This window comes from Ictidomys tridecemlineatus, chromosome 6 (genome assembly GCF_052094955.1).
Source record: "Ictidomys tridecemlineatus isolate mIctTri1 chromosome 6, mIctTri1.hap1, whole genome shotgun sequence".
In the NCBI taxonomy this organism is placed as follows: domain Eukaryota; kingdom Metazoa; phylum Chordata; class Mammalia; order Rodentia; family Sciuridae; genus Ictidomys; species Ictidomys tridecemlineatus.
This window is the reverse complement of record NC_135482.1, coordinates 157,056,598-157,068,622: the sequence shown is the minus strand read 5'-3', so window position 1 is coordinate 157,068,622 and position 12,025 is coordinate 157,056,598. Positions and strand designations below refer to the sequence as shown.

Below are 12,025 nucleotides of genomic sequence, written 5' to 3'. Positions count from 1 at the left end.
CACATTATTCTTGCCTTCCTTTTTGAGTTAAGATGAAATAAAATTAACTCTACTTTAAAGCTGAAGAATTAATTTCTAAGCACATTTTGAAGCATCTGAAGACATTGAAAATTACTACAAAAACTAAGACTGTACATCATTTTCCTGAAATTGGATTTCACCAATTTCTGATATCTAAGAGATGAAGTGGCAATATTAAAAGTCAAGGACTTTTGGAGTCAAAACTGGTTTTATATCTTAGTCTTACCGGTTATTAGCAATATGACCTTGAGATAGTTAATCAATCTCTTTGAGCCTCAAGTTTATCATGTGTAAAATGGTGAAAAATAGCATCTAACTTCACAGGATTATTATGAAAAAATATTATCACATACTTGGTACACAGCAGACATCCACTAAAAGTCAGTTTACTTAATCCTTAACTATTTTTCTTTCATTTTTTTAGCTGTAGATGGATACAATACCTTTATTTATTTTTATGTGGTGCTGGGGATTGAACCCAGTGCCTCACATATGCTAAGCAAGCTTTCTACCACTGAGCTACAACCACAGCCCCTACCTACTCCTTAACTATTTGCTTGTACATAATTAACTCAATAAATTTTTGTATATTCAATGAATAAAAATAGAAAAGACCACTAATATTATGGGAGCAGGACAGAGATGTGAAATTTTTCATCTTATAAAAATTGGATAAAACTGCTTTAGGGTAAATAAATCCAGGGGGTAAAAATAAAACATTTTATGACTACAAGGACCCTAAAACAATTCTGTATAAAAATGTCAGTGGAAGATCGTTATCATAGCAAAGCAAGATGACACATGACTCTAATCCTAGCTACTTGAGTGGTTGAGGCAGGAGAATTGCAAGTTCAAGGTCAGCCTGAGCAGCTATGCAAGACCTTATCTCAACATGAAATTTTAAAAGGGCTAGGAATATAGTAGAGCATTTGCCAAGCAAGCACAAGGCCCTGATTTTAATTCCCAGTACTAAAGAAAAAAAAACTTATCGTATTGAGAGAATATAGGTAATAACCTTACTGTTAGGAAAAGGTCTTTTGGAATTTAAAAATGATAATGAATATAAGTCAATAATTCTAAGCTACGTAATATTCCAATTGTTCTAAACAGGAGATAGCATGTTTTATAATAATGGAAGGAAAGGCTGAAATGGGTATCCAATTTGCTCATATTCTTCCCTTCTTAAGGTATAGTTCAGTTACTAACTTTTTCTCAAAAACCTTTAACTTCCCAAACTAGAAACAATGGGTCATTCCTCTGAACTCAAGCATTTTATCCATTTATCATTCTTGTGACACTTATGGCTTATTCCTTCATTCACTTGTCTTTAAAAAGACATTTACTAAGTATCTACAACCTGCTCTGTGCTGTGCTTAGCCCTAGGGGAACTTATCAAAGTGAATCAGACATGATTCTTGCTACTGCAGAGTTCTGAGTCAAGAGGACTGGACAAGTCCCTTGAGGACTAAATCCATGTTTGATTCATCTTTGTATCCACTATAGGACTTAGTCTCAGTACCTTAGCAAATAAAATAGGAATCTGTAAAAGAATGAACAACAACGACAAAATGACAACACTTACTAAAGTCTATTTTTACTTGGGTATTCAAATTTGATCTAAATGTGCATTCAAGAGAACCTGTTTTTGTAAATAAAGGTTTATTGGAACATAGCCACATTTATGTATTGTCTATGGCTGTGTTTACAACAGTAGAGTAGTCATAAAAGAGGCTACATAGGCTAGAGTCTAAAACGCTTACTAACTTAACACTTTATAGGTTTGCTGTCCTCAGTCCTTAAGGGGTAGCAATCCCTGTATACGTATTTACTCCAGATAAACTCCTGGCTTATAGCTTCCACAAAGTTGATTTTTCCCTCAAATTAACTAATCCAAATTAAATTAGCAAACACAGAACCTGTTTCTAAGTTGGAGATTGTAGTTGTTATTGAAAGTATCAATAAGCAATAAAATAGCCAAAACTTGGGAAAGCAAATCAGAAGAAGTCAGAGTACTATAAGTCACACATATTTATTAGGTGCTTAGATTTTAGGTCATTAAGAGACAACAACTTGAAAGGCTGAGGCAGGAGGATAGCAACTTAGTGAGACCCTACAACAAAATAAAAAATAAGAAGGGCTGGGGATATGGCTCAATGGTTAAACACCCTGGGTTCTAATTTATATTACTGTGTAGGCTGGCTATTCATCAAACTATAAAATATTTTCCTAATCCTCTATTTTTCTCCAAAGCAGTTGTTTCTTTTGTTAATATAATCAGATGAAGATTTAGGGAGCAGCAACTATGTGTGGCATCATTTTGTGAGCTGAAAGAATAAAGATCCTCAAAACTTGATCCCTGCTTGTAAAGATTATCTAATTTCAGTTAAAATACACATATTTTTAAAAAAGGATTATTTTGAATAATGCCAATGAATCAACAAGTGGGCCAAATCAAATCTCTCTTAACACCACTTAGTAGTTTCAAATATACACCAGGAGAAAAAAAAAGAAAAGAAAAGAAAAATCAAATGTTCCACTCCTATGAATCAAAAAATTTCTGAAAACTGGGAAAACAGCCCATTCTATCATAGTTGCTACTGTTGGGAAAAAAAAAAAAAAACAGAAAAAAGAAAAAAAAAGGCATGCAAATTGTTTACAAATTCCTTAAGGCATTTTATTCTCCCCAAACAGCATAAGCAGTAAATAACCTTCTATATAAATACAAATTACTGAAACTGTAATAAAATGCTAAAATGTCTAACTTGAGACTGCAACATTTAGGTTCAAGATAGACAATAGTCATACCAGGGGGAAATTAAAAAGGAAAAAAAAATTATTCTCCTTCCTCAAAAGGAAGTTGTCAATAAGCATTCAGACTCTTAATCTCATTTTATCTAGCTTCAACCTAAGATGCACACCTGAATTTGCTCAGTTCTTGTCCACCAAAACAACCCATAATCTGTATCTCCCTTTTAAAGCTCACATAAACATCTCCAAAGCGTGAAAATGGTTTGTCTAAAAGCAAGTTCAGAAACTTGAACAAATTAAACAAAGTAAAGAAGCTGCTCTTAGGATGACACAAAAAAGTATGAAATATTTTTCTCCTTGATAAACATTAATTCCTATTATTTTCAAGGCCTCCTCTCCTTTTCCTAACACAGCTTTGGCAGCTTCCCACTGCTTTCAGCACTTCCAAGTTCCCTCCAAATTAATATCAACAATTTTATCTTTATCTCATTGGTCACTGCATAGATTAGCAATTCCTACCAGAAGCAGAACAGAAACATCTGAAAACCCATGAGACCTTTCTTGGTTGCAGGATAATCTGGATAAGAAGGAGAGTACTTTATGGACAGGGTGCTACTGATCCTATAAGTCCTAAAATGTGTAAGACAACACAATACCAAAAAGAACTGTCTGCATCCCTGAAGATTTTAAGATTCCTCTGGACCTTAGTAAGTAAATAGCCTATATATGATCATTTTAGTCCAGAACTTTACTATATATAAATTATACCATTTTTGTACCATTTTAGTGTAGACTGATTATTCCCTAAGTACAACTGCCATGTAATTTGAGGGAAAGAGTCCAATTTTGTTCAAAATTTTACCATGAATTGCTTACCATTTGTGAATTGGCCATTTGTTAGCCAAATTGAAAAAGAAACAATCTGAAGAAAATGGCCCTATCATATCTGAAATGCCAATATATCTAATAGTCTACATTTGTAATTGTGGCACACACAATGATTCTTTGTACTGCTGCAGTATACAGGGAACAAACTTACTTCACTGTGTCTCTTAACATAGTCATGCCTGAGCATTTTCATATTTAAAGTCACATATTATTTTCTGATAAAATACTTATTTCACCTTTGTGTATGTATGTTTCTTTTCTTTTTAACAATACTGGCAATTGAGCATAGGGCCTCGCACTACCATTAAGCTACATCCTCACCTCTCACTTTATGCTTCAATTAGAATATTATATTGATTTTTTAAAATCTCATTTGAGGATATTATGGGAGAGTTTACAAAATATTTGCTATAAAAGAGACACTGGGATGGAGAGATTGAGAATCACTGGTCCACAATTTTAGATTCACATGCCTAGACTACTAAAAAAAAGGCCTCCTGATATCCTGGATTCTGTATATTCTCTCCCCTTCCAGGTAAAATACCTAAAAATGCAATATTAGAGCTTCCAACAGCCCAACAAATCAGATTGATAGAGATATTTTTACAACTTTCTATAAAGAAATTCCTTCTACCTAGTCTTATCCAGCTACATCAAAGACTGAACAATTATCCAGAGAGTCTTACCTCTAAGAAGTCAGCAAGTTATACTGGGAAGAATGCAGTCTTCAGAATCCTAAGTCTGCCACTCATTAGGGGAATAATCTTGGGCAAGTTACATACAACTTTCTGAAGAATTGTTTCCTTGTTTATTAAGTGAAGAACTTCTTCACAGGGTTGTGGAAGGAATGAATCAGGCAGATCAGAAAATCAAAGTGTTTGCTACTTTACACTTTTGTTTTGTTCACTTCAGTATTCAAGGTCCAAGGATGGTACCTGACACCTAGGAGTACTCAAGAAATGTTTGTTGAGGGACCAGGGTTGTGGCTCAGTGGTAGAGCGCTTGCCTAGCGTACATGAGGCACTGGGTTTGATCCCCAGCATTATATAGAAATAGACAAATACAATAAAGGTATTGTGTCTATCTACAACTAAAATAATAACGATAATATATTTTTAAAGAAATGAAATTTACTGAATGAAAGCAAACTTGATTTACTTGTTTTCTGGAACCTTCCTGGGTAAGTCTACCTAATTGATCCAGAAATGTATCAGTAATGTATCAAGTAATGATAATCGAGTCCTTACAAATGGAATGCTTAATAGAAAGTCAAAATTGAAACTCTGCTTAGAAAACTAAGAAAAATGCTGAAAAATGACAAGTCAACATAAAAAAAAATCACAAAACAGTGTGACCAGTAAAAAAAATGGTATTGGTGCATTTAAAGGCAAGTTACATCACTGCACGTTGGAGTAGCATGGAAAGTGGGGTGGGAAAAGGATAAAACCATCACAGTTACAGCCTTTCTCCATCTAATCCATTCTTCTTATACATGGTCTGAAGAGTTTGTTTTTTTTTTTTGTACTGGGGGTTGAACCCAGGGGTGCTTTACCACTGAGTTATATCCCAGACCTTTTTAATTTTATTTTGAGACAGGATCTTATTAAGTTGCTTAGGGCCTCACTAAGTTGTTGAGGCTGGCCTCAAACTTGAGATCCTCCTGCCTTACCCTATCAAGTTGATGGGATTACAGGTGTGCAACACCATACCTAACTGAGACACTAACAGCCCAAACCTCTGCTGTTCTAGGCATCAAAATGGTACTCTGACCTAAAGACATACACTCTTTCATATAGTACTAAGATGCTATCTATGTTCTAGTACCTGTTTCCTTTATCTTTTTTTTATAGCTCATACGTTGCTTTTTTATTTTTATTTTTTTAAGGTAATGCCTTTTTTATTATTAGTTGCTCATGACAATACAATGATCTTGACATATCATATATTTGAATCAAATGGGGTATGAATTCTTATTTTCCAAGTGTACAGGTTGCAGAATCACATTGGTTATACAGCCACGTATATACACACAGCAATACTAGTGTCTGTTGTATTCTGCTGCCCTTCCTATCCACCCCTCCCCCTCCACTCCCCTCCCACCACCTCTCTACCCAAAAGTGACACATTTCTATTTTTTTCTTCCCCCTCACATCATTCATGTATTTTGTATAACGATGGAGGTCTCCTTCCATCTTCAGTGTGACTCCCCTTCCCGTTCCCATTCCCTTTCACCTCTCTTCCCTATTTAGTGGTAATCTTCTTCTCATGCTCTTCCTCCCTACTCTATTTTGAGTCACCCCCCTTATATCAGAGAAGACATTCGGCATTTGTTTTCTAGGGATTGGCTAACTTCACTTAGCATAATCTGCTCTAATGCCATCCATTTCCCTGCAAATACCATGATCTTGTTATTTTTCAGTGCTGCATAATATTTCATTGTGTATAAGCGCCACATTTTTTTCAATCCATTCATCTATTGAAGGGCATCTAGGTTGGTTCCACATTCTAGCTATTGTGAATTGTGCTGCTATAAACACTGATGTGGCTGTGTCCCTGTAGTATGCTCTTTTTAGGTCTTTTGGGTATAGTCTGAGAAGGGGAATAGCTGGGTCAAATGGTGGTTCCATTCCCAGCTTTCCAAGGAATCTCCATACTGCTTTCCAAATTGGCTGCACCAATTTGCAGTCCCACCAGCAGTGTACAAGTGTACTCTTTTCCCCATATCCTTGCCAGCACTTGTTATTGTTTGACTTCATAATGGCTGCCATTCTTACTGGAGTGAGATGGTATCTTAGAGCAGTTTTAATTTGCATTTCTCTGACTGCTAGAGATGGTGAGCATTTTTTCGTGTATTTGTTGATTGATGGTATATCCTCCTCTGAGAAGTGTCTGTTCGGGTCCTTAGCCCATTTGTTGATTGGGTTATTTATTTTTTTTTGTTTAACTTTTTGATTTCTTTGTATACTCTAGAGATTAGAGCTCTATCTGAAGTGTGAGGGGTAAAAATTTGTTCCCAGGATGTAGGCTCCCTATTTACCTCACATATTATTTCTCTTGCTGAGAAAAAACTTTTTAATTTGATGTCCTATTTGTTGATTCTTGATTTTAACTCTTGTGCTATAGGTGTCTTATTAAGGAATTTGTTCCCTTTATCTCTGAGATCTCCACTGATCAAGAAGATAGCCACTTGCACATGGGGCTTCTGAGCACTGAAAAAGTGATTAATTGAAATTAAGATGTATAAGTGTAAAAAAGAATATAAAATATTTTAATTTTATCATGATTACATGTTATTCTTATAAATGTATCAGATTAAATAGAATACACTGTTAAAATCAAATTGACCTGTTTCTTTTACTTTTTCTTAAATGCTGACACATTGCTCCCCATACACATACGTATTCTTTTTTAAAACTTTGTTTTTGTGTTCATTTTTTTTCATGTGGTGCTGAGATTCGAACCTAGTGCCTCAGATGTGCTAGTCAAGCACTCTGTCAATGAGCCACAACCCCAGTCCCTCTTTTACTTTTTAAATGACTACATATGTCCTCAGAAGAATGAAACTCAACTTCTACCTCTTATCAGTTAAAAAGTTAACTCCAAATAGATGATGATGAGGAGGATGATGATGATTACTACTGTTTGTACTGGAGATTGAATCTAGGGTGCTTTACTACTGAGTCATATCCCCAGCCCTTTTTATTTCTTATTTGGAGATAGGGTCTCAATAAGTTGCTTAGGGCCTGACTAAATTGCTGAGATTGGCTTCCAAAGTTTCTGGCATTGTGGATGTGTACCACCAGGCCCTGCTAGCTTAAAGACTTAAATGTGAGACCTGGAACTATAAAAATGCTATGCTAGAATAAAACAGGAAATGCTTCAGGACACTGGAATGTGCCAGAATTTAGGGCACAAGACCCTGAAAGCACAGAATGCAAAAGCAAAAACTGACAAATGGGACTATATCAAACAACAAAGTTTCTTCACATGAAAAAAGGAAACACTCATCAGAATGAAGGGACAACAGAACTGGAGAAAACTGTTTGTAAACTATATATCTGACAAGAAAGATATTACGCAGAATATGTAAAGAACTCAAAAAACTCAATAGCAAAAAGCCAATAATCAGATTTAAAATATTATTAATGACCTAAATAGGCATTTCTCAAAAAAAAAAAAAAAAAACAGAATCCAAAATGATCAACAGGTATATAAAAAAAAAGAGGTCAACATCATTGTCATCAGGGAAATGCTAATCAAAACCACCAAAGATATTACTGGAGTTACTAATAATGGCTATAATCAAAAAGACAAAAGCAAACTAATGCTGTCAAGATTTTGGAGAAAGGGAAACCCTTGCATGCCATTGGTAGAAATGTGAATTACTATTGTGGAAAACAGTATGTAGGTTCTTCAACAACCGAAAATAAAACTACCTACAATCCAGTGATTCCTGCCAGCCTCAGAAACTTAGCAAGATCCTAACTCAAAATAAAAACATAAAAAGGGCTAAGATGTGGCTCGGTGGTTAAGCACTGCTGGGTTCAATTCTGAGTACCAAACTAAATAAATAAATAAATAAATGAACAAATAAGTCAATGAGCTCTTCTGCATGCCCACGTTCACTGCAGCATTATGTACAATAGGCAAGAAATGAAAATGACCTAAGGGTCCATCAAGTGATGAATGGATAAAGAATATATGGTATGGTAAATATAATGGAATCCTCTTCAGCTATAAAAAATAAATAAATAAAATCCTGTTACTGGCCACAATAAAGATGGAAATGGAGATCATTATGTTAAACGAAATAAAGCAAGCACAAGAAAGTCAAGTCCATAAGGTCTCACTCCTACGTGAAAATATAAACGACTTGATCTCATAGAGTTTAAGAGTAGAATGCTGGTTAACACAAGCTGGGGACAGCAGGGATGGGCAGAGGTCCATGGGTACTAAGTTACAGGACAGATACAGATAGAAGTTCTGATGTGCCATTGCACAGTAGAGTGAAAGAAAAGATCTTGAATGTTTTTCCCCCGTAAAAGAATGGTAAATGTTTGAGGAGACAAATTTGCTTACGCCGACTTAAACATTACACAACGTATACATGTATGGAAACATCAGACGATACCCCATAAATATTGATTTTACTTTTTATGCATGAGTTTAAAAATAAAGCAAAAAATAAATGTTTCCAAAAAAACTTAAAAATACATATGTGACTTGCATTGTTTCGATTGGACACTCCTCTTCTTTCCCAGCTCTAACTTGCAACGTGAATAAACTACTTGCCCTTCTGATTGGACAGTTCATCTGCCCCAGACTTCCCAGCCATTAACTAAAGCACTGTGCGCTCTTCTTTCCCCTGGGTGGCTGTTTTGGCGGATTCTTCAGATGGTGGTTTTTAACCACCGCTTTCCCCCAAGAGGAGTCCTGGGTCTCTACCATATCCCCTGCAGGACCCGATTCGAGTCTCCGACACGAAAGGATAATCCAGCCCACAGCACTCAGTATCTTGCCTCTGCGGCGGCGGGTCTTCTGGTCTGTCTGTCCGCGACAAGACTGGAAGCTCCTTGCGGAGACAGAGACCCTCAGAAAGGCCGTCTTCCACGCCTCGTCCCCAGAGCCCCGCGGAGCAGGCTCTGCGCCTAACAGAGGAGCGGCCGGAGTGGGACAGAGAAAGGACGCGGGGAGTACAAAGTCGGAAAGGGTACAGAGCCGCACGGGCGAGGTCGGACTCACCAGTCGGTGGTCGAGTTCGGCGTCCGGCAGTTTCCCCTTGGGCTGCGAGTACTCGGCGTAACGCAGCGTTTCGCTGGAAGCGACGCCACCGCCGGCAGCCATGGCGATGTGGTCCCGGGAAACGCGCTGGGCCGCGTCTACGAGGCGGCCGCAGGGACAAACTAGTCAGACTGGTTAATTTCGCGATTTTAGTGGCTTCTTCATTGGCCAAGTTGGTGAAAGAGGAACAGTAGAGCAAGTTCCCGCTTCACTTCCGGCCAATCTGTCCCTATCAGAGACAGGGTCATACTCTGAGGGGAGGGTTCTGGAACGTGAAGGCTTTTTGGTTGTGTCAGATCTTCAGGACCAAAGGCAAAACTGGGGCACCTGGGACACTGCCTGGTGCCCGCCGCCCCAGGTCGCCGCAAGGACCTGGGTTTCCGACCTGTGGTCTGAGGTGGGATGCCTGGCCCAGGAGACAGGAAGCCCACCTGTAGTGCCCGAGAGTGGCGTCTGCCTTTCTTCCTACCTGGAACTGGTCACACTTCTGTTTAATGCCTCAGTTCTCCCACCTAGACAGCTAACTCCACCCCCGTAGACGAATGGCTACATTTATGGTGAAATTAGAAGAAGCTAGTAAGCGAGTACGTAAATCTCACTCCCTACCAGTTTTGTGCTTACTTGGATGGAGAAAGACCCGCTGTATTATTAACTTTGAAGTCAAGCTTTTGGGATAAAAAATTAAGCAACAGTTGAAACTTGTATAGTGTTCCCAGCCCCTATACCAACTTGGGAACACGTTAGCCCTTTAGTGCAAAATCAGCCAAGGAGAAGTCTTTTTTTTTTCTTCTTCCCTATTCCTGAACTAAAGGTTTTAAGTGTCATTCATTTCTTAATGTAGTTAATATTATTATGACCTCTAAGAGGTTAGGGCGTGGAGGATTTCACAATTTAATAGGGAAGATAACGTTTACACCCTGATAATACCCTTTCTGACTGGACCGTTTGTCTGCCCCAGACTTAAACATATGCATTGTTCAGCAATACTGAGACCTGGAGAGGGAGAAAAGAAAAAAGTATGAGTTCTAGCATGTGCTTCCTCTTTTTTTCGGTTTTGTGTTCCTGAAAATGCTCATTAACCTCTCCAAATCTCTTTATCTGTAGGAGGGGAAGAACATTTGTCCAACATTCTGACTCAGAGAAGTTGTAAGGGTAAAAAAGGAAAAAGGCTACTTGGACTGAGGCAGGAGGATCACAAGTTCAATGCCAGCCTGAATAACTTAAGTGAGACTGTCTCAAAATAAAAACAAAAAGGACTGGAGATGTAGCTCAGTAGTAGAGGGTCCTTGGTTTCAATCCCCAGAACCCTCCCACCCCACCCCCAGAAAAAAAGAAGGGAATGGGAAAATGGAAGCAACAACTGCAGTTTTGGAGTTTAGAGGAGGAAATGGCTACTTTTAGAAGGGTTGTCAGAGAAGATTTGGTAGAGGTTCAACCATTGAGATGGTCAGTAAAGATGTCAGAAATTTCAGCTAGAAACAAACACCAAGAAATGAAAAAGGTGTCATGTAGTACTGTGTTAAAAGTATTCCAAGGATCTTCAGAGACATAATCTTATTACAGAAATTAATTTTTATTAAACCAATTCCTAACTATGAAGGATACTGGTAAATAAATCAGATGAATTATATTGGGGCCTCCAGGTCATTTATTCATTCAGTCAATAAATATCGAGCATCTGTTAGGTCTCAGGCAATGTGCTGGATATTGGGCCTTTAACATCAAGGCAAACAAATAAGGTCTCTGGGTCCTTGGAGTTTATAGTCTGTCAGAGGTTTATGACATACCCTAGCAGCTGCGTCCTAGCAGTCATAGGCTTCTGTCCTAGAGCAAATGAGCAATTAGATCAGACCCAGGTGAACTGTAGCTCCCCCCCACCCCAGTTGCCCTTGCTCAAGAATTGGGGGGAAGTTCCCCCTCCCCCCAAAAAATAAAACAAGAAAAGGGGAAAGGGATGTTGTGATGATAAATACAATCAATAAGAGTGTAAGTTATAGGTTATACATTAGTAAAAAATATAGATTATAAATATAAGATTTTGATAAGTGAGATAAGAATTATAAAGCAGAAACTGTCATAGATAGGCCTAAGACTCCATTTTGCTGCCTTCTATAAAAAACTGTTACAAGAGCTATTTCTGAGAAACTGAAATGAAAGCTGTTTTCCTATTTTAAAAAATGTCTTTCTGTACTTTGTACAGAAATTTACCCCACAAATTTACCCTATTCAAGATGCAGTGGTGGTTATGGTGAGCTGCATCCTGGGTGTGAAGGCCCTTGTGGGTCTACACGACTTTGAAGTAGATTCTTGCCCCACCAACCCCCATCCAAATTCAGGATGCGAGTGTCTAGCACCTGCTTGAACCCAGGACTGTGGTCAACTGAAGTGCAAAGCTTCCATTTATTGCTTGCTTGCTGACTGGAAAACTCCAATCCTGCATGGAGCCCACAAGTCCCACTTATTAATGTTTTAATTTCTCTGATTGGCTAGCTTAAATGACGAAAAGCAAGTCACTGAATTGTGGTTTTTGTGCTTATATTCTCTTTGGGTGGACCAGGAAGCTGCTGTCCTCCCACAGAGCTTGAGT

At 37.9% G+C, this 12,025-nt stretch overlaps 2 protein-coding genes across 2 annotated transcripts in view; one reads left to right on the top strand and one right to left on the bottom strand.

Moving 5' to 3' along the window:
• Dnajc15 (DnaJ heat shock protein family (Hsp40) member C15) overlaps positions 1-9,532 on the bottom strand; it is a 58,290-nt gene extending 48,758 nt beyond the window's left edge. Inside the window, exon 1 of the mRNA XM_005339669.5 lies at positions 9,400-9,532. Coding sequence (XP_005339726.1) covers positions 9,400-9,501 — 102 coding nt within the window. The 5' untranslated portion in view covers positions 9,502-9,532. The remainder of the gene's footprint in view (positions 1-9,399) is intronic.
• A 204-nt stretch (positions 9,533-9,736) lies between these two features.
• The window catches only part of Epsti1 (epithelial stromal interaction 1), a 127,362-nt gene continuing 125,073 nt past the window's right edge, over positions 9,737-12,025 (top strand). Inside the window, exon 1 of the mRNA XM_078015906.1 lies at positions 9,737-10,014. The gene's annotated coding sequence lies outside the window, so the exon portion shown is untranslated. The remainder of the gene's footprint in view (positions 10,015-12,025) is intronic.